The 24,134-nt window shown below is 35.2% G+C and overlaps 1 protein-coding gene across 1 annotated transcript in view; it reads right to left on the reverse strand.

Annotated features, from left to right (window-relative positions):
• Window positions 1-6,246: 6,246 nt before the first annotated feature.
• Window positions 6,247-24,134, reverse strand: part of Grip163 (gamma-tubulin complex component 6) — a 31,475-nt gene continuing 13,587 nt past the window's right edge. Inside the window, exons 8-16 of the mRNA XM_085949111.1 lie at window positions 22,881-23,016; window positions 22,111-22,333; window positions 19,648-19,879; window positions 17,568-17,751; window positions 15,757-17,068; window positions 12,625-13,435; window positions 10,170-10,393; window positions 8,436-8,773; window positions 6,247-7,176 (exon numbers count right to left, since the gene is read on the reverse strand). Of these exons, the coding sequence (XP_085805237.1) occupies window positions 6,981-7,176; window positions 8,436-8,773; window positions 10,170-10,393; window positions 12,625-13,435; window positions 15,757-17,068; window positions 17,568-17,751; window positions 19,648-19,879; window positions 22,111-22,333; window positions 22,881-23,016 (3,656 nt within the window). The 3' untranslated portion in view covers window positions 6,247-6,980. The remainder of the gene's footprint in view (window positions 7,177-8,435; window positions 8,774-10,169; window positions 10,394-12,624; window positions 13,436-15,756; window positions 17,069-17,567; window positions 17,752-19,647; window positions 19,880-22,110; window positions 22,334-22,880; window positions 23,017-24,134) is intronic.

Here is a 24,134-nt window from a genome sequence, read left to right on the forward strand (position 1 = left end):
TCACAATTTATTTATTAATTCATGTTTTTTAAGGTGAATGGGCAGGACGCATCGGCTGCGCCAAATAATGTATATGCCAACAGGTAAAATGTTAATAAATTCGAAAACGTTGATACCGCCTAAACCATGGCATCCTCAGAGGATCCAAGGCCATGAGGCCTGAATCGTCATTGGGCGGATTCATGCAGACATGATCAGATCGACTACGATACAGAAATTTCTAGCCTGTAATCAATATCGTTATTTTGAAAAAAATATGTCAAATCTTGCATCGACTCATGGTGCCACCTGCGCAGTCGAATCTATTTCTGGGGTGCGCAGTGACAGATGGTTCAGCCAGCACGCGCCGAAGCATGCGCAAGATACCGCCCGGTCGCTTCGAGCAAGATTGCGAGGGAGATTGATTCGTTGTTCTCTCTCGCCTCACATCGGCCACTCGGAGGCGACGCACCTTCGTGAATTATTTAATTTTTAAAAATATTATGTTTTAGATGCTGTATTCTTGACTAAAGATATTCCGAAAATAAAAAGCCCTGTTTCCGCCGTAAATCCGTGTTGTCAATAAAACCCGCATGTCCCCAAAAGGAGAAGCCAGCAAACCTAACCTAGACATTGCATCATCCTACGTGGGTCCAGCGCGTCCTACGCCCCCCCCCCCCTCCCTCCTTTCGGAGGTGACAACGTAATTGCTAAAAATTTATATCCATCTGTTAGAAAGTGTCCAACAGTGGAGGTAGGCTGTTACACATTCACTGCTGACCAGTTAATTACCTCAACTCGTTCACTGCTATAGACACGCCTGGCGTGTAGCAATTAACATGATAATTAAATGTGATAATTAACTGGTCAGCAGTGAAAGTATAAGTATCTAATGGCCACACGCCAGGCGTGTCTTTAGCAGTGAAAGAGTGAACTGACATAAATAATGCACACTAAACTTTGTCAGTCATAAGTAACAATCAAATTGACGTATACAAATTGACATAGTTACATAGGATATTGACCATTATTACAATGCAAGTAGAATAATTATATCACTTTCGACTGTAGGTTGATCTGTTTATTACGAAAGAATAATAAAATGATTCATGATAAAAATAGATAAAAAATTTGTAGTAATTTTATGTTTCACACACTTAGTCCATAATATATGAACTGTGATATGGCAAAATGTAATAATTTGTATAATTATTTATATGAAACAAACAAAACACATCCTACTTATTGAAATTATGGTGAAAGAAAAAAGCCATTTAGTTTTTTAATAATTATTTAGATTTAATCTTTTTTTGTTGTGCAAACAGTGATTAAAACCTAAATTAGATAAACAAAATCTTTACAACAGCCTTGAAAACATACTTTATAGCAAGAAGCGTGCATATTCAATATTTGCTATTTCCACATTTTTAATAAAAATCTTTTCATAAACATTATATTCATAAACATACTTTTTGTAACCAACATGTAAAATATGTCATATAATATTATAACAGCTCAATCCAATAAAGGCTTGATATGTTTAACTAGATTCAAGATTTCAAAATCAGCCAATGTCATTAATGATAAATACAGTTAACTGCAATATTGTGTAAAGTGATAAATCAATATTGAGACAAAGCATATTATGGTCATCCACGGTGTGGAGGTAACATAATGAACTTTTTACAGAAAATCAATCTATCGGTTTCACATACATATTATTTATTGAAGAAAACAAACAACATATTGTGGGTTGCTGCCAAAAGTTGATAAGTTGATAATTTAGGTATTTAGAGTTAACAACAGATTATGTGTCTATATTATAATTATGTATGCTAGAAAAAAAGGTCATCCGATATAATTATAAACCAAAGAAATTAGCACTTTGTCTGATTTTAGAGGACATGTCAAACTTCAAACTGCTATTACTCCATAACATGATTTCGAGACTTGCCAAAAGTAGGTAAGTTGATAATTAAGGTATTTAGAGTTAACAACAGATTATGTGTCTATATTATAATTATGTATGCTAGAAAAAAAAGGTCATCCGATATAATTATAAAACAAAGAAATTAGCACTTCGTCTGATTTTAGAGAACATGTCAAACTTCAAACTGCTATTACTCCATAATATGATTTCGAGACTTACCAACTTTTGGCAGTAACAATTATGATTCAACCGAGCTGTGAGATTCAACCTTGGCAGTCTCGCCTCCATATTATAATATAACACATATCATAATAATATGGTAAAAAGTTTCCATAATCAGTCAACTCCAATAACAACAAATATGTAGTGAATTTTGGAAATTCTTCGTCCATAATAATATAATCATTTTAGAGTTAAGAAACTTGTAAAAATAGAGTGAAATATTATTTTATTTTCATATTGATTGATAACAGGAGGGCTTCAATTATTTGTTTAACTTATGTATAACAGTGCAATATAATATAATTATATAATACCAAGTTGGGGATTATGCATAGCTCAGCCCCACAGTGGCGAAGCGTGGAGATAGGCTGTTAAGATTCGACATAAATAGTTAACAATAATCTTTGTCAGTTCAACGTATTTGTTTACATTGAACTAATAGTACAATGTGTGGATAGTGTTTGCAAGTTTTTAAAATTCAATTAAACCTGCCTAATCCAAGCCATAGTGGACAATAGCTATTAAACCATACATAATTTTAGATATTTTATAAATAGAAGAATATTTTTTATCTATTATAATTTAGTATAGGAAGGGCTATTGGTTTTTAAAAAACTAACCAACATCTCAAACATGTACTCTTAATACAACGAAAACAAATAAGTATGACTGAAAAGGTGTCCACTATTTTTGTCAGATCGCCCTATTATGGTTTGGTTAAGACAGGGTTTAATTGAATTTTAAAACTAACCTGCTCTATCTGCATATTGTATTCTTAGTTCAAAGATAACAGATATGTATAAAAAATGACAGTTATGTGTGCACTATTTATGTTGAATCTTTTCAGCCTACCTCCACCCCTCGCCACTGCAGCCCCATATCGAGGATATATGGAACAATTTATAGCATTTCAGGAGATCAAAATGAAATAATAATTTTATTGGTTGTTTAGATAACTCACTTTTTCCTACATGTCCTTACTTTGGTTTAGCAACTTGGAATGTAAGATAAATAAGCTCCGAATGAGTTAATTCATTCAAATATCAATGTTTTTGATAGAGTGAAATATTTTAAAAGAATGATATACGCAAAAAATACTCATCGATGGCCTAATGTCAATATCTCCATAAGTGACTTACAAATTGTGCAGGAAGCTAGAAAAACTAAATATTTAATATCCCGTATCTGACTGTTAATAGTTCACACATGTTGTAACTACATAGCGTGCCAACAACCTGTAACATAAAAAGTGGTAAAGCTAAGCACATAACGCCTAACATAATGATAACATCCAATAAAATGTGATATACATACTTATAAAGATAAACATACAAATTTGTTATATTACTTACCTTTTAAATAATTCGAAAGTAACATTTTGAAGCTGAATTCAACACACGTCATGCAACACGCTTGACAGCTTAGAGGCAAGATACAGGCTATTACAGGTTTATTTCTGCAATGTTCAGATACGGGAAATTACTAAAATGTGTGTATCATTTTTGTTAAAATAACTACAGATATGGGAATTTCGCAGTCGATGGGCAGTATTTTTGTTGTTTTTGGTACATCAAAGTCATTTTCGTCATATAGGTCAGATACGGAGTATTGACATTAGACCATCGTCATATCATTCACCATTCTTATTTTTCTTGAACATTCATATGAATCAATGTAACACATGAAGTCAACCTAACCCTACTTGACTCATTAATAATCTTCTCACACTTACTTAGGTAACAATACTTCTCAATGTCAAAGCTGCAACATCTTGGATAACGTCGTTTTTGTTTCATAAATACAACATTATTGAATATAAACTTACAACATAGTATCAACACCGACAACAATAAATTAATAGATTGTATATAAATTCCATATATATATGTACACATATCGATCGAATGGCTTTTTATTAAAGAATTTATATTTCATAAACCTAATCAGGTCTTGAAGTGGAGTGTAATAGTTAGTGGAGAGAAAAGAAAACATAAATACATATTTGTAGAAAATAAAAGTATTTCTAACTGGAAATCATTTTTATTTATATCTAATCAAGCTACCCTAATATGACGACATTTTAAATGATTTTTGGGATAGTTGTATAAATATTAATGGAATTTTCAATTCATACAGTGATTTCAATTAAAATTGTTTGGTTTGGTTTGGTTTGAAATTGGTCTTTTGGCACCACTCTGACAAAAAATTGATTACAATATTATTTGTTTAAAAACAAAATTTAAATTAATTTCTTGTGTTATGTTGTGTCAGCAGGCTTATTCTAACATATCACTTAACATCAAAAAAGAGCTAATTGTGATAAATAAATCACATTTATCACTTTACGTATTCTAGCGGTTAAATATGTAAAAAAGTTAACCGTCTGAACTGTCAAAAAGTGATATCTTTTAACAGCCGCTCGCTTAGCCGTGTTAAGTTTGAGAACGAGACAGAGTATGTCAATTTTACATATTGAGACGCAATGTTTTGCTACAATCGCAATGACATGACTAAGAAAATTTTTGGTTATGTTGATATGTGTGACGTGTCAATTCAGAATTCTTGTGTTCGGCTCATTGCCAACTAGATGGCGCTCGTTCGGCTTTACACGCTTGGGTTCAGCATTACGAACATATCCGAATTTGACCGACATTTTTACCAACCTAAATTTTGCCGTATTATGAATTAGAGATAGCGGCCAATGACTGTTTTGTTTATAAAATGCCATCCGTGCTAATTTTGACTGATGAAAACAACGGAAACCTGCAAAAGTGATAACTGTTAAGAATAGATCTGCAGAGGTACTTTTTCAGTAAATTGTATGGAATTGCATGTTTTGTAATTCCGTTACTAGATGTCTCCCCAATACCTATTACACTCTCCTATAAAAAAGAATAACTTCATCTATTCAAGATCAACATTATTATATTAGTAAAATTCTCCAAGAGTATAATTACAGTACAACCCCAATTTTACGTGCCCGAAATTCACGTTTCCATGTGTAGTTTCTGCAGTTCCGTTTTATTTTAGTACACTTAATTTCCATTTTTATTTTCCGTAATTCAAAGCATGGCAATCATTTAAATGAATTCCAGACGCATGTGTGCATTTCTATTTATAGACATGTCTGCAGTGTAACATCAACAAGATTGTATATGTTTTTTATTGTTGCTTTTTTTTCAGTTTAAGAAAAACAGAAACATTCTTGAAAAGGTGAAAGAACACGCAGACGTAATATGCTACAAGCCAATGTGTATAATATTTAAATTAAAAATAAATTTTCCCTTTATTCTTTTCAAAAACGTAAAATTGGGGTTTCACTGTATGTATAACGTATTTATTTTAAGTATAAAATAGCCATATATTATTTGATAAAACAAGCAACCATAGTGCGTGAACAGTGATAAATATTAAAGTTACAAAAATATTAGTTCCTAGGGTTAAATTTTTTAAATATAATTATTCAATAACTAGGATCATTAATGAATTATATTCATAGAAAAAATATCATATCAGATTGTATTAGAAATAATGGAATATGGAGTGATATGATAAAATGAGACAGGTAATAATATTTTTTATAATATTAAAATCTTCAACAGTACTTATCGCAATTCTTAAAATACGTTTGATGTAATTTTACACTATTTTGAACAAGATTCGCATAATTTGCCTATATCGTCACTTAAGAAACAACACCGCGGAAGTCAATTAATTAAAATTTTCAGGGGCAAACAAAAACTGTCTCAAAAAATTGAATTTTTTTGTGTTTAGTTAAAAAAAACATTTTTTTAACTTAACACAAAAAAAAATAAGTTAAAAGGTATCAATTTTCAATTTTTTGAGACAGTTTTTGTTTGCCCCTGAAAATTTTAATTAATTGACTTCCGCGGTGTTGTTTCTTAAGCGACGATATATTATATGAACGAAATAAAAGAGCAAGCTCTAGTTCCAACTGCACATTACACCAAAAAATAATATGATATATTTGATCTAGCAAGTGAAACAAGAACCAGCTCTTCGATTAACAACATGGTTGCATACTTAATCAGTAGACATGCGGATCAGTGGTGTACCTTCACGTCACATGCTTATACTGTCTTTTCATGTTTTTTAGATTAAAAATCTAGAATGAATAGCATGAAGCTGTAGAAAATATTGTTTTATAATAAATTCCAAAAATTCATTGTGGTATTTAATCAAATAAAAATTTTACGGATGGATTTCTGTGTGCTGTTTGGTTCAGTGTGTTTGGATGGCAAGGGGTTAAATCGTTAAATAAATACAATATCATTTTCGGTACCAAAGATATATCATTGGGTTAATGAACAGATGTTGTATGTCGTGTTTTATATGTTTGGTATCAACTGAATTTAAAAAAAAATTATGACATGATTTTTTCACAATATAGAAATATGAGACAGACAGGTGTTTTGTGTGTACATAATAACTCAATTTCGGTAAAAACTGGACATACAATGTCTATACTAACCTATTTAAAAAATGGAATTTACCCAGTTAGGAATCAAACAAAAGATCTTATGCATACCGGTCGCAATGCTTTTACCAATCTAGAATTTTTGAGACTCCGCTAAGCATTTAATTCCACTAGAGAATATTCCCTCTAATATAACATGCCAATTGTCAACAATATGACAATGTGTCAATTATTGACAATACAACAATGTATCACAAATATGTCAATTATTACCGTTACAACGTGTCATTCAGGCTTCCTCCAGGGAAATTAAATAAAACATAAGGAAAGAAATCTCCCAGTCTCCGAACTACGAATAAATAGGACTAGCAACCGCCAGTGTGAACCATTCAAACAATACTTGAAATCCTTTCAATTGGAATAGTAGCCATTCATGTTGATGATTGTGGCCAGCTCAATCAGATGCGGCTGGTAACCGCACTCGGACAACCTCGTGGCCGTCTTGTGGAGATTCTTGGCCAACTTATCGAATATCCCCGAAAGCTTCTTCATGTTGGCGAATAGAGGATGGGTGTAGTGAACTTCATTCTCTGCAACATGCCAGCATCTGAAATATTTAATTTATTTGAATAACTCATGATTTCAAATATAATATTGTTACACTCCCAAATGGTCCCCATTTGGGGATGTCTCTGTGAATCTGGAGAAGCCCTAATCAGTACCAGGCCGACAAATAGTAAGGGTTGATTACGAAAATAAATAATAATAAACCGGCAACGTTGCAGATGGTTGGCGACAAAATTTCATATTGGCAACGCCGCGGCCATTTTTTTTTGGCACGACAGAACGCTGCCAACAGCCAAATCGTAAACATATACATTTCGTCCTCCGTAAAAAAATTATATAAAATGTAGTCACCTAGTATGTAGATATTAACCCAAACAAAACTCGTCGTTTCTGATCACAATTCCGGTGTGTTATTTGTCCACCTCCAAGTCCCGAATCCAGACGAAAAACCATACAAAAATAAAAGTGACAGCTTCTTTTCACTTTCGCAAATCGAGGGAGATGACAATATCTATGTCCAATTTTCTTTTACTTATTCAGTAACCTAACCTAACCTAACCTTCAGTAAATTCAAAACTGACAGAACTGGAATATGAAAAAAAAATCGAATTACAAATCATAAAATATATGAATACTATAATAGGTATAATGTTCTGTAGGTAATGGTATTTGCCAGCTTACAGGGGCTAAAATATATTGTATGATTATTTCACGTCACGAGGCCCAATGATAGTAGTGTATTTAGTAATAGAAGAAAAGCAATCATCAAACAGAAATCACATAAATATATTGTGACCTCACCGAGATCGAACTCGAGGCCCCGGAATGAAAAGCCAGCGCCTTTCACACTGGACTATGAGGACTGCATATTTTATCTACAAATCTTAAATCGATGTATATTTTAAAAGCCAACGGACACAAGTTACTTTGTGTAAAATAATTTCAATTTACACAATATATTCAGTAAGCAATCATAAATTATTTCGAATTATGAATTTCGAGCTATATCAAAAATATATTTACGGGACCGTATTTTAGCAAATATTTTGGTTTATAAACAATTTTGAATTAACCGTGTTCGTGTTATAGTGGAACAATATTAATCATTTCATAAAAAAAATTAACAAGCTTTCCAAACTAGCCTAGAATTGTCGAGAGAATTTTTGTTTGGGAACAAAACCTATAAAAAAATTGGGCCGAAGTGAACTGATAAAGTTTGAAAACCTCTGCTCTAGTGTTAAAACGATTTAAACAGGTTGACATCTACAATCTACATATAAAACTGACATCACAACATACCTTGCATTTAAGAAATGGTGAAACCTCAGCACGACGGCGAATATGTTGTTGAGTAGTTTAATCATTGGACTGGATCTCTCATTCAAGAAACATCTGAAGAGTACTTTTTTCAAATAGTTAGCGTGTGTGGAGTACAACTCATCTATCGTTCTCACGTCGATCATGCCTTTCTCGAATTCCTTCCATGAGGACTGGAGGCAGGTGGTCAGGACATAGCTGTGGAGAGCCCGGATCAAAGAGGACATTTTGTAGCGGAAAATCTGAACTGAGTGATATTGTGGTGAACGCTGTATCTCTCTTGATATCATGAACTCTTCTTTCAGTGTCATTTTTAAGCTCTGTAAAGAAAAACATTGGTAAAATAAGTTTGGACTATAACCAATGGCGGCTGGCCCTTTATTTCAAATGGTCATTGACCATCCAAAAATATCTATACAATGTCAATTATAATTATTACTAGTGAGACAGGCTGGCAAAGATCGGCTAGTAATTATTATTACCTATGGGCTACACTAAAGCGTCAACGTTAGATGCACGCTAACATTGTATATTATGTACATGTATGTAGTTAAAATACACACAAGTCTCAAACGCAACGTCCAACTAATAATGGTGTCGAAATAACTTTTCATACAAAACAGAATTAACTGAAAATGAATTCAATTCTACTTAAAGATGGCTAAAAGTATTTAAAAAATGCATTGGCATCGTGTTCCGATATATTCTAAAAGTTTCAAATGTCTAGCTAGTCGGGAAGTTAGTTAAAAATCGATTGCAAGATTTGTACCGGACAAAGAACCACCGGACAAATAAGAATATGAGCTAAGAAAAACGTTGTAATAAATGGGTGTACACCCGATCCTCTTTTTCCACGGTTTTTTTGCACGGTTTCGAAATAACATGGTTTTAATAAAGTACCGATTATTTTTTATTTACACTGATTTTTTTGCTTTAATACGATTTAAAAAAACTAAAAAGAATAAAAATATGTATGTATGTACATATTTCTTAAAAAATTGCATTGCAATGGACCGCACGCCACTGGTAAATACATATGTTTTCACCGGATGCCGCCCAGACATACATACGTACATAAATGGTGCCACTAGCAGTCACTTCGGGTTCGATATGAGAGACGCGCCGCGCCCCATGCTTCGGCATCAACGTCATTAAATATTTCCAGCGATGAGTGATTTTTCGCCAGCGAAAAACATCAGTAAACGAGCACGTTCATTGTCAAGTAGCGACGGTGAATGAATATATTTCTCTTTGCTAAATTTAATTTAAATCGAAAATTATGTATTTTTATGTATAAATATTTTTTGTATAAATAATAAATGAATTCAATTTATTTTCGAGTTCAAGAATTTCATAATTTGAGTTGATTTTAAGTAATGGAACCTATCTAACATTTTTGTATGGGCACAAACTTATCTTTTTTTACACGGTTTTGTTTTGCACGGTAGTCTTTGGAACGTATCCCCGCGCAAAAAGAGGATTGGGTGGATTAAATGTTATTTTAAAACTAAGTTTTGTTTTTATTTATTTTTCAGATTTGACATTCTTTCAAAACAACACCATTGGCGTATGCGCATTGCGCCTGGGCGCAAGGCGAAACCCGGGTCGCAAAAAATGACTCAAATGGAATAGTACAAAACATAAATCCATTAGAATTTAAATTTGAAATTCCATCAAGTACCCTCGGTCGATAGTATTAATATTATAATGATTTACCTCAGAGTCTTGCTCCAGTGCCCACATAATTCTTCTCATCTTGACGAGAAACTGGAAAACTTTTCCGTATCTATCGACGGCTTCCTGTGATATGATTATATTTATCGGCCACGTTGCCGTGTATGACAGATTGAGACACTCCAAGACGTCTGGTGAGCTGTGATGGAAGCTCAACGGCATATCGTTAACGATGAACGACAGATTTTCAGCGTATTTATGGGTACCTATTGGAAAAATACAAAATTAGTGCATTTCTTGGTGAAACTGACAGAAGCTTTAAGCCAGCGATGTCCAACCAGTAGTTCACAGACGCCTGGTAGGTTGTGAAGCTACTTATAAGGGTCAGTTTATTAATATTACTTTTGTATAGAAACTAACCTTATTTCTCAAAAGTCACCTAATGACAGTTCCCAAACTTATTCAGTTATTTATAATGGTATTTAAACGGTTCGATGAAAATATTTGAATATTCTACGGCGAACCTGTAAGCCAGTCATGGTCACATTTTGGGAACCACTGATCTAATATTAGTTAAGATTACATTACATCACCATATGTTTGATCCCAAAAAGATCATATGGGCCTCCCACAAAGTAGAAGTTGTATTAACAGATCTTTGTTTTTACGAGAAATGGACGTTAGCCAGTTGCTAAATCTATATGATCCATACACACATTGAAAGAAACATATGAATTTGCCACACCCAGGATTTGACTTTGGGACCACAATATTATAAGCCGAATACAGCCCCAATAATATCAAGGTGTCACCAGTTTGTCATGTTGCAACTTCATTGCTTACGAATGGAATAATAAATCAGCTTGCATTATTTGTGGCAATAATGTTAAGAAAATTATCATATTTAAATTATTTTTATGACTACAGTAAACTCTTAGTAATCCGCCGCTCGATTATCCGACAACTACTATAATCCGCTGTTATTTTTACCATTCGAAAGCACAAAATCAAGCTCTATAATTCGCCGGTATTCAATAGTTTGCCGCGTACAAGACAAGTATACAACGCAGATGAGACGGGTTTATTTTGGAAACTTCTCCTTCGTAAAAAGTATGTTCATCGCGAAGATAGTAATGTACCAGTAGAAATGTACAAGTAGTAAATTTAAAAAAGTAGTAAACAAGTAGAAATGTACAAGTAGTAGTGGTAAGATAGTAGATGCCGTGCTCCAATGCAACCGGGACACACAAAATGAAGCTTTTGGTCATAGGGAAAGCCAGGAATCCTAAGCCATTCAAGAATATCTGCCTCACTGAACAACTGGTTGTGTCAAGTGATTTACTGTTTAATATTTGATTAATAAACTTAGTTTATGAATATGTAAGTATGTATAATTTAGTAAATACTTGATTTTGATAATAAATAAAACCGTAACTTGCTAGTACAAATTTGTCAAAAAAACCTTTTTTTACAAAATACCTGTTTTAATTTTGACCTAATTTTGTATGTATGCACTATAATCTGCCGCTTTCACTAATAATTGGACACTTGTCTGGTTTTTGGGGTGGCGGATTACTGAGAAAGTACCGTAATGGTGAATGTTAAATAACAGTGGCGAAGGGTGACTTTTGGAAAGAGGTAGGCTGTGGAGATCTGATAAAAAGAGCGCATTTGTCAGGTATACTTACGAGAATAGTACGATATTTACTACTAATGAATAGGTACACACTAGTAAATGACAACGACACACTAATTCAATGAAACTTCAAAAACTCATTGACGACATAAAAATGAGCGATGTGTTTAAATTACGTATTTTTCAAAACATGTATACCCATCAAAAATCATTAGATAAAATTTATTTTTATTTATAAAAACAATCTATACTTATTTATTAATATTCGATTAAACGCCGTTGAAATTATTTTTTTAATTATCTAATTATTAATGATTTTGGGCAAAGTGCGCAATCGTGACAACATTATTATGCGCGAATGTTTTAGGCTCTGCGATAGGAGCTTACCTTATTTCGTACAAATCAGCAGACTTGCTGAGGTTACGAGACGTAAAGTCCATACGAAAAAAAATCAGAATTATTTCACACATAATCGGAGATTTATTTACGTCGAGACGTCGCGGCGTTTATTATTTATTTACGGCGTGCTGTTGTACATTTTTTAATACCTTTGCAGTTGTTTTGTAAACTGTGTAATACTGTAATACATTCCTACATATACGACATCTCTCGTTGGCAAAATAAATTATTTTTATATAACATAAAATAATAAAGTGATTAAATATATAAATATGTCAATATGCAATTAAAAAATATTTTTCTTAAGAAGGTAGGCTTTAAATAATCGCCTAGTATGGAGTCTTCGCCACTGTTAAATAATCACTTAGAATTGAGTCTTCGCCACTGTCTGTTTTGGAGCAGAAACAGTAAATTACCTTCGATTGAAGTGATAAATTAATTTGAAAAATATGAATTTCTTACCTCCAACTGACGAACCGAAGGATTTATCCAATATACTGTGTAAAGTGGCAAAGTTCAACAACTCTCTAGGACTCTCGGTAACATTCAGCTTTTTGAACAAATTCTTCGATATCGTCTTAGCAAACTCTCCATCCATCAGAAAGAAGTAATCATGCAGACTCTTAAAATGATCATAGATATCACAGTTGACTAGGAAATACTTCAACGTCGCATTGTTCACCATCTCCATCTGACAGGACAGCGGAATCATAATAGATCTCCGCAAGCACGTTGCCATTGTGGAAGAATCAACATCGTCCAACGTCTGAAGAACACTATCATCTTCTTGCAGCGAAGAAATTGATTTTAAGATGTTGGTCAGAGGTTTTTTCTCAATTGCGGCGATAGTATCATATATATCCGGGTACGGTAAAACATCACAGTCAAATTTAATCGGCTTATAAAAGATATCCATCGTTTCGAAAGTGAGGTTATGCGTTCGTTCCGTTCCAAACGGTTTAAAATGGTCAAAATTCAATTCGTCCGTACTGAAATTCCATACTGTAGATTTGACATTATACTTATTTATACTGTTGCCGCAACCGGTTAAAGTATCCAGTTTTAATGTCGTTTCTACAATATTTGGATTGTCGGGTACGGTTTCTTCATCTGATTGCGTTTCTTCTATGAGATTTGGAAAACGGAATCCTTTATCTGTCAAATGTTTCAGTGGGAGAAGGTCACTCGTTTTCGCTGACGTGGGACTGAGCGTATTGGCCGACGGAAAACCGATGATGCCAACGTCCAAGCCTGAAGGTGTCTCTACATCCAACTGAAAACATATAAGAGTAAGCTATTTTGGCTGTAGATGAGGGAGCAGGTGATGTGTTGATTGAGGCAGCGGTAGTGTAGATGAATGTGATTGTTTATTTACCTTGGTGCAGTACAAAGAGTTGTTACAATGGTCGGAGTAAGATAATGGTGTAGAGTGATCAAAGGTTTGGTGATATTAATGGACTGAGAGACTTGATTCAAGAGGAATGACGTTGACTATGTCGAGTGACTGACCTGTGACAATAATAGTGCGTCTTGAGTGAGAATTCTTGCATTGTCCTTCCAATTTATACAAATGCGGTACATATTGTCACCACCTCGGACTTCGGGTCTTATACCTGGAGTACCTTCTATGGGTGTAGAGTGGCCTGAACACGCCCTTGGCCTCGTAGTCAAATAAACTGCACCGAGCCGCACCCTTGATCACCCACAGGGACGTTTCTTTCCAGAAATAAGTCCCACGGCCCGTGTCTTTGAGGCTGAGGACACGGTTCGTGGAAGACCAGGTGTGAATAAATAAGAAAGTATGCGAGACGACGAATGAAATTGGGCTTCACCCCTTAAACAGTATAAAAAGTGACTAACTGTCGCTAACAATAATGTATGAAACATGTCAGTAGAATGTGTAGACAAAACGCCAATAAATTGTAATACCATGTATAAAGAATGAATGGGAAAAATAACTTGTATTGTAATTGAGAGAGAGGAATGTTAGATAGTGCAAGGAGAAGAAAAAGAGTTGTTAGAAAATAATGTTAAAAGTCGGCCGGCAACATTGTCTTTGACCGTTGGAGATATGCAACATCGCCCAAGAAAAAAAGACCGTTGGGAATGAATTTCAAGATGGCGGCAGTATGACGAAAACAGTAATACACGGGACACGCATTTTCGTCCTCGGTAACATAAACTATTAAAAAAAAAAACGCGTGTCGATAGCATTTCGCGGCTATTGTATATTATAAGTAACCAGCTCGGGGATATAAATATTTTGGAATCAATTGCACTTATAAATTGTGTGTTATGAATAACCTATAATAATTCTTTAAAAAAAACATATTGTGTCCGTAAAACAAATTATAAAACTATGTAATAATTATATGACATCGACGTAAATATACCCTGCCGTTATAAAACTAATTCCGGTGCGTCATTTTACCCAGCCCAAATCCTAAAAAAACCATACTAAGAATAAAAAGCGACAGTTTACCAGTTACTAACAAAAAATTGTGATACCAGGGTTCGAATTGAACTTTGTCTGAGCTAGACCGGAACCCTGGAATTATCATGTGGCGCCCCACGTTGGGCGCCACTTATCACTTCCCTCCATTTTGGTATGAGAATTTCTCAACTGTCACTTTGTGGTTTTTTTTTTTTATTTTTTTTTTCGTTTCTGATTACAATTCCGGTGTCATAATTATCCACCTTCCATCCCGAATCCAGACGAAAAAAAAAAAAAAAAAAAAAAAAAACACAAAGTGACAGTTGAGAAATTCTCATACCAAAATGGAGGGAAGTGATAATATATTACAAGAGATATTGTCGCAATTAACAAATCATATCACTCCCTACTTCAATTATAGTTTGTCAATTTATGGCTACGGCTTAACCACTGGGGAATAACAAAAGAAATGGCGTATTTCAAAAAAACACTACCTTATTCTTAGGTCAATAACTATTATAAAGCAATCATTATTCATAAGATGTTTATCAGACTTGAATGGTCAAAGACATAGCTTATAATAAGTATCTTTAGAATCATCTTCAAATGTGTTAATCTTGCCGATTTTTTGAATAATAAAATGCCTAATTCTTGTCAAATTTGGGATCACAGAGATTATCAATATAATTTTTTATCGTGAATATTTTACAAAAATTATCTCATAATAAATTATACTAATGGTTTCATAAATGCGTTTAAAAATTAATAAACGTAAAAAATCTTAACACCACTGCACAGTTATGTACCGAAATATGACTATATTCTAAAACATTAGAGCGAGAGGTTTAAAAGAATACTATTTTATGTAACAAAAATACTTTATGCAGTCATCAAATGTTTAAAATAACTATAAAGGATAATAAGGCTTCAAAATTATATAAATAGATTATCTACAACGTTTAAGGAGTGTTCAGGATCATGGTTTGAAAATACAATAAAAACTCAATTTTGACCTACGACGAGCACGTGGGCCGTTAAGTAGATATTAGATAATCTAGTATACTCAAGACAATACATAGTTTTACCCAAAATAGAATTTATGAGGTTTACAAGATAAAACAACAATATGTTGCTTAAATAAGAGAGACATGATATCTTACCCTGAGAGGAAATTCACCAGGCGTTGTCGCACAAACATCCGGTGTCGAATCAACAGACATATAACTGGACCTCGACTGCTGTCCCATCTTACAATCACCCCAATCCGGCACATCTTTCGTGCAGTCTTTCAAATCCAGCGTGAGATTGTCTCTCTGCTTCATTCTTCTTATCCTCGAAGTGTGATCGGTAACAATTCCGAACTCGTCACCCAAAATCTTCTGCTTATTAATCAAAGCCTGCCTGCTCGCTTCCGTATCAAACTGAGGAACTTCTTTCCTGTTTACATCAGACTGAGGAACATTATCGAATCTAATTCCGTCAGAAGCCATCGCTCTGATTCTGTTCTCGTTGCCGTCGCTTTTATTATTATTCGAGTACAGTTCGACGTTTGTATTCAAACTTTTAACAGTCGTATATTTACGACATTCTAATTCATATTCATTCGACATTACTTTATGTTTGTTGCGTAACGCTTCCATCTTCTGCGTTTGATACGCATTGTGAATATCCAAATTACTAAATGACACGCTCTTAGTTGACGGCTGATAATTACTGTTGATTATATCCGTCGGACTGACGTCAGAATCCAACGATTTGTACACTTTTAAATTAGAAATTGTATTACGATTCGTAACGTCAGCAGCTTGAATATTGGAAGTCAATAGATTTTCAACAGACCTTGCCACTGTAATAGAAGAAATATTGTCTACAATTTGGATATTAGCATTATCCAATACACCAAGAGTATCTGTGTGTAAAGTTTTATTATCTTCCGTCGTATGTTTTAAATTATCAGGCGAAGTAACATGGACATCGATTTCTTGGAACGCTTCCATCTTAACGGCATTGGTAACATTCGAGGTTTCAGTATCAGTTTTGTTTATAATTAAATTATTATCCACATTAACATCAGAATCCGACCCTAGAGAATCTTTGGAAATAATCATTATGTCCATCTGTTCATGGACTATTGATTTATCTTCATTTAAATTTTTCTGTTCACTAAATAATGGTGGATCACTGTTAATTAATTCTTGTCCTTTCTGTTCACTAACTGGCGAATCACTTGTATTTAATTTATGATCACTGTCTATTAATTTAGTGTCATTTAATTCCTGAGTTATCATACTATCCCCGATTGTTGTATTATGTTCTTTTTCCAACTTCTCTCGGTTAAGGCTCATTTTTTCACTGGTCAAGAGCTGAACTCTTCTATCGTCAAGTTTCAGTCTCTTGATCTTCCATTCTGCTCTTAGCTTCCTCATTTTCACCTCTTCGCCGATGTCAGTATAATATGTAAGTACTTTCCGCCTAAAATGAAGATAATCAATTACGTACAGTATGTAAGAATAAAATAATTTACTCATATGCAATTAATTTATTATTCAGGTTTCGGGGCCCCTGCTAATTTGGGAGACCTACAGTAAATATGGAGAAGTTACAGAGAGTTGAGGCTTTGTAGCTGTATAACCGCATCCTCAAAATTCCTTGGACTGACCAGGTTACAAATGTTAACGTTCTCAATCAAATGGGAACGGATCGAGAAGTTCATCGTAGTATAAAAACCAGAAAACTACAGTACATCAGCCACATTATGAGAGGACAAAAGTACAGCATTTCCCCACTTGTCATCCAAGGAAAGATCAATGGTAAACATAGTAGATGACGACGCCGCATTTCCTGGCTTAAGAACTTTGGAAAATTGAACCTTGGATAAAAAGAAAAGATAATAAATCCAGACCTGTAGGCAGCGACAGCGTTTAATATAATCTTACACAACCAATTAAAAAGAATTTAAATCAGTATTTACTTGTCCTCTTCCAGTTTGAGAGCGTATAATCTGTCCGAAGCCTTCGTGTACTCGAGAATGGCCAAGTCATCGGCTGCCTCTCTCTTTTTACGGAGGGCAGCCAACTCTTCGTTATCCTTCTGCAGTTGAAGGTGCTTGGCGGTGGCAAGGCGGGATACCATTCTTGATAATCGTTTACGTTCTTCTGTAAACCAGAAAAAAATATGTAAGAATAACAGAGGTTAATTAGGTACGTAATTTATATATCGTCTCTGTTCTGGCAGAACACACTAACTGCAGAATACTAGTTTTGAGTAATTTGACTTTGAAGTTGTTAAAATGTTTGAAATGGTCTATCATGTAAGTTTATTAAGTAATCCTAAAAAGGATGATTTTAAAATAAAGACTGTTTATTTATTAAGAAGGTTTCCAGACGGTAAAGTTTGAAATAAGGAACATTTTGATATAACTAACTCAATATGTCATTTTTTCGTCTTCTGCCAGAACAGTGACGATATGTACATCATTATTGTCCTATTCTGCTAACGCATCTACACCTCTACCACCAGACGTTTATTAAATACATATTAAGACACAACAGAAACGAGGAGCGTTATATCGAAAATAAGTTATTTATGGGGTTTGAGTATTGTCCCAAAAGTACATTGGCAAAAGTTAATCCGTGACAAAATATGTTTTAATAGGGTAAGCTTTCCTGTAAACTTGTAAATTGTAACTTATGTCCTTTTGGCCCAGTAATCTCTATACGGTTGAAGCCTTCAACATTGTGTCTATGTAAAAATGTTGAACAAAACCATCCTCTATAGAGATTAAGGCCCTCCTCCCACGGCGCAACTGATATATGACAGAACTGGTTTGTGAAGGATCTCATAAACTGGCCAATGTGATGCTTCGCACACGGCGCTACTGAAACTCAGTTGAAATAATAATCACATAACCTCAAACTGTCAAACTGGACTATCAGCTGTGTTGTATAAAACACGCGCGCTTGTTAGGTTATTTTAATTTAAGTTAATATTTAACAAACAATGTCTTCGAGCAGGTCAAGCGACGAGGAGACTTTGGTTTTGTATCAATACAACAGATACAGGAGTCAAAATAAAAGAAAATATTGGATTCATCCTTATATAGAAAGGAACATAAACTGCAGACTATTTGTTGCTGCAAAGGAACTGCAAGAAACCAATTCCAAATTTCTGGCTTTCTATAGAATGTCCAAGGAAAGCTACCTCGAGCTTGTTAGGGTCATCACTTCTGCTATTCAAAAAGAAAATACAAACATGCTCGCTTCGCTCATCTTTTACTTTTGAGTTTTGACGTCTCTGGTTGTTTCGGTTTTTACGATATGACGCTAGCGGCTTTACGAAGTGCTACCAATTTTGGTAAGAAAATATGATTTTTCACCGAAATCTAATGATGTTGGTACCACTGTTTTACGGTGACTGGAAACTTCAGCGACCGCGCGACTAGCATGTCGCATCTCTTCGCGACCGTTTTGAAGCTGAGAGATTCCAGTCTTGCCGTCAGCGAGCCGCCATTGAAATACATTAGCTAGATACTGGCTGGAATTTTAGTTTCAGTTCCGACGGACATAAGTTGCGCCGTGGGAGGATGGCCGTAGTCTAATTGTTTGAAATTGAAGCAAAAGAAGGACCTCTCGTCTACTAATTAAGTTAGCCACAAGTGACTTTCCATTACAGTTTCATTTGAAGAGAACTTCACACTTTACTATGAGATTTGTTGACCAATTTACATAACTGCACTCGAGTGTAAAAACACGTCGTGGAAAGATACATCTTAATTACCATTATTTTTAAGAAAAATAATCACATAAAATACAGAGAAATGCATATGTAGGTTATATACACAAAGTAACAGACTTAAAACTAGAATGCAACCCACCATTTTATTTTCAAGGCTGCCACTAGAAGAAAAATAATGAACTTGTTACCAATACACAATCACACATACAATTCGAAAAACGAACTGCCTTCGAAATCCCTAATATGGAATGTATATAAAACTCTTTCTATATGAGTCCAAATTCTTAGGAAAAAAAACCTTTTTAACTATAATTTACCAATCAGTTTTTCCATAGTATCGGCCTGTTTAAGCGAGACCATTTCTATAAATGCTTTCTTGTCTGCCTCCCTCTGGATGAGCAGACTCTGGAATGTCACCGGCTGTCCGCAGACGTACAGACACTGCGTCTTGTACTGGTCGTACAGCATCTGTTGCCTGTCGATCTCCTCAAACGTGAAGCAGCACTTTATCCGAGGATAATCAGTCGAGAGTAGAACGCACAGCGGATCCTAAAAGTCAAATTTAGTCAGGTATATAAAAAATGACATTCATAATATATATACTCCAGTTGAATACAAAAGCAACGCAAAAAAATTTGTTCTATGAATAGTGTTTCATTGAGACCTATCCCGTAACTCTCGCATAACCTAGTATGAGATTGATTATCTTATCACATGGATTTGCAATCAGCAAGCGATCATCGATATACAGGTGAACCACTTCATACAATATCTGAACACTGAAGTGGACCATTTCCAGAAAACGTTAAAGTCAGAAAAATTTGTAAAAATCGGTGTTATTGCAATATAGGTAGAGTTAATTTTTCAGTACATGCAATTTGTATTTTTAAAATATGTATCTGGCATTGGGTTAGGTTAGGTTAGGTTAGTATCACTTCCCTCCATTTTGGTAAGAGAATTTCTCAACTGTCACTTTTCGTTTTTAGTATGGTTTTTTCGTCTGGATTCGGGATGGAAGTTGGATAATTGACACACCGGAATTATGATGGAAGACGACGAGTTTATTTACGTTAATATTATACTATATGGTTACATTTTGAATATTTTATTTTATCTGTACGAAATCGGCGTGCTCGCGGTTTTGCAGCTTGTCGCGATCTGAGCGCCATCTTCTGGTTTTTTTTCCAACGAGCGCCGTTGGCGAAAAAAAAGCGACGTTGCAACATCTCCAACGGTTATATTAAATTTACGGCATTGCCGGCTGGGCTCTTTTATTATTATTTAATTTCGTAATCAGCGCTTTATTATTTGCTGGCTTTGATACCGATTCGGGCGTCTCCAGATACACAAAGACATCCCCAAATGGGGACCATACGAGGGTGTCACAAGCGCTCCTCTCCGGAAAGGCCCGAATGGGGGCCAGGCCAACTAAAGGCTGATTACGATAGCGCGTGTAACTGGACAGTGCGGCGGCTTGATAAGGGGTGGTTGCGTCTCTAGACGTTGAAGGATCGAAGCCCTTCCGGTACGTCGGCGGCTGGAGAGACTCGGATGCAGCACTGTAGCATAGTGGTTCGCGGTTCCCGGGCCCACCGTAAAGGCTGACTGTCGGGAAGTTAAATTAAAATAATGTACTCGTAAAAAAAAATAAACATAATAAAAGTGAAGCTTTAAAAGAAAAATTGTGTTGTTTTCCCCGTGTCCCTTTATCACATTACAGTCCCGAGTCTAAAAAAAAAATATATAAAAATCTACAAATAGTTATACTTAATAAAATCTTTGACACCTGGGGGTCGCCGACTGAGCTAAACCACATGAAAGACCCTGAGGATATGTCAAGTTGGCGCCCAACGTGGGGCGCCACTTATCACTTCCCTCCATTTTGGTAAGAGAATTTCTCAACTGTCACTTTTCGTTTTTAGTATGGTTTTTTCGTCTGGATTCGGGATGGAAGTTGGATAATTGACACACCGGAATTATGATGGAAGACGACGAGTTTATTTACGTTAATATTATACTATATGGTTACATTTTGAATATTTTATTTTATCTGTACGAAATCGGCGTGCTCGCGGTTTTGCAGCTTGTCGCGATCTGAGCGCCATCTTCTGGTTTTTTTTCCAACGAGCGCCGTTGGCGAAAAAAAAGCGACGTTGCAACATCTCCAACGGTTATATTAAATTTACGGCATTGCCGGCTGGGCTCTTTTATTATTATTTAATTTCGTAATCAGCGCTTTATTATTTGCTGGCTTTGATACCGATTCGGGCGTCTCCAGATACACAAAGACATCCCCAAATGGGGACCATACGGGGGTGTCACATTAGGTTAGGTTAGGTTAGGTTAGGTTAGACGGATTGGACAGAAAAAAACAATAATGACATATACAAATCAACACAATTTGCTAAACAACCTTTACTACAATGTTGTTCATTTTTAAAGAGTAAATTAATGTATGCGGTATGGTGTCATTTTATTATTCGTACACTTCATCCATTTAAGACTAAGATACTGTAAACTGCTGCGTTTCGCATTGACGTGCATACTAGGTCGGTTTGAAAAAGCCAGATATGAATTGTATTGTCTATCCGCCAACGCGGCGCGGCGCAAACGCAGCAGTTTGCAGTGCCATGTGTTAGCCCTAATACCTCAATGCAATTATACAAAGGCTTTCATCAACATTTTTTTTTATTCGAATCGTGACCGGCGAGTCTTTGCATATGTAAAACATAAATGAATAAATCTTCAACTAATTTAAAATTAAATTTCAATTAACTTACATCAGGATTACATAATTTAAGAAGCCTAAGTGACTTTCCACAGAGCAATATGTGTTTAGCCAATCCGTTCAAGAACTCGGGTACGGTCTCCCGATGTCGAACTTTAAACGCCTTGTCCCAGTAGTGTTTATTGTACGAATCCATACTACGTTTCGTTTCCTTTATGAAGAACTCGTTGAAGTTGTCCTCGAGTTCCCCTTCGAATATAAATCGCTCGATGAATCTGGAAACAACAAATAAATCAAGATGATCAATTTTCTTGTGAATTAATATTACAATATATCATAGACAAACCATGTGTATTTTATGCTGGCAAAGAAATTAATATTTGGACTGATCAAGCGGTTGATCTGATGAAGTGAAATTATTGAATTCCGGAATGACGGACTGTCACCTTGGATGACGGCTTCTAAAGACCGTTCAAAACCCCATTAACTGAGACAATTCAATTCACAGTGGTGGGAAAAACACTTTTTATGACGTTGATCAAATTCTGTGTTTGTGGTACTGAGAAGCGTTCCACTATTCTTTTTCTTCTTCTTCGATGGCGCTACAGCTCAAGTCGAGCCCTGGCCTCCTCCACCACCGTCCTCCAGCCGGAACGGTCCTCCGCACGTCTTTTCCAGTTCCTGATTTTTAGCAGCTGGTTGGCATCTTTCATAATGTTCCACTATTATTACTGTGTTTTTACGGCTGGTTAGGTTAATTACGGCTATTACAGCTCCTTAGGTTGAAACACTTAGTAATATTATACTTTTGTAATAGCTTACCTGAAATATACAGAGCAGGTAGTTTTTAACGTAGAATACATAATGGCAGCAACCGGTGGTTCGGTAATGTTGGTAACTTCATTATAGAGATACGCTATAGGACTCAGCCCCCGTAGATAATATTCAATCTCGGATTCTGAAACAATAATTGTAAAGGTAAATACTTTAACATATTGTCTAACAAGAACTTCTTGTCCACATGTTAAAACAGTGAACTAACAAGCCCCTCCTTTGCTTTTAATTGCACTTCCGTTTCAAATGGGGAACACCCTTAAATTTATCATTACATTATATACTTCCGTGGACGAGATCATGTTGTCGGGCAGTAGTTTAATCAAGGATTTCATTAGTCATTCATTTAAACCATTCAGTCGTAAACTAGGGACAACCAATTTGAATTGGTACGCGTTGGACTATCACGCCGTGGGTCCCAGGTTCGAATCCTGGGTCTGGCAAATACACATATTGTTTTTTCAATTTGTGTGTGAGTCAGGGTATGGACCTAATAGGTTGAGCAAATGGCTGACATCCATTTCTCGTAAAAACAAAATCTGTTAATACAAACCTCTACTCTGTGGAGGCCCATATGATCCTATTAGGATCGGACATGGTCGGAAAAAAAAAATATTACCATTTTCCTTCTTAGTTCATGTCCGCTGTTTAGTTAGAGTATATTATGGATAGAACGTGACATCTCCAACCATACCTGTCGCACCTTGATTTAAATTACAAAGATGGTACGCATTTTTTGATGGAATTTGAAACAGCACAGATTGCGTGGTTACTAGAAATCATTCACGAAGGGCAATCGTATCTGTAGCTTAATTGGTTGAGAGCATTCACCCGGAAAGTCAAAGATTTGTGTTTGAGCCCAACGCAGTTCATAATTTGAATATTTATATGATTCAGATTAAGGTAAAACTGGGACTATGCTAGGATAATGGGGTTGAAAAATAACTATCAACACTCATCTCACGTAAGTGGAATATATGTCAATATCTGACACAATTTTGTTGAACATAGCCATTGGTCTCTCATCATCAATACCAATAAAAGGTTGGTTGGTTCATTGTGGAGGAGAAAACAACTGATGGTTTTGATTTGAAGGACCCACAAATCAACACTAGGTAGAATTGCAGAATTCTTATTTATACCATGCATAAAAGTCAGGTGAAATGCATATATAGCCCATTGATTTACGATAAAGAATGGGCTTTTAGATTCATATATATTTGACTCTCACTAAAATCGCTG

The sequence above is a fragment of the Rhyacophila brunnea genome, unplaced genomic scaffold (assembly GCF_057557595.1).
Source record: "Rhyacophila brunnea isolate RB1 unplaced genomic scaffold, BYU_Rbru_1.0 scaffold_21, whole genome shotgun sequence".
NCBI classification, from domain to species: Eukaryota; Metazoa; Arthropoda; class Insecta; order Trichoptera; family Rhyacophilidae; genus Rhyacophila; species Rhyacophila brunnea.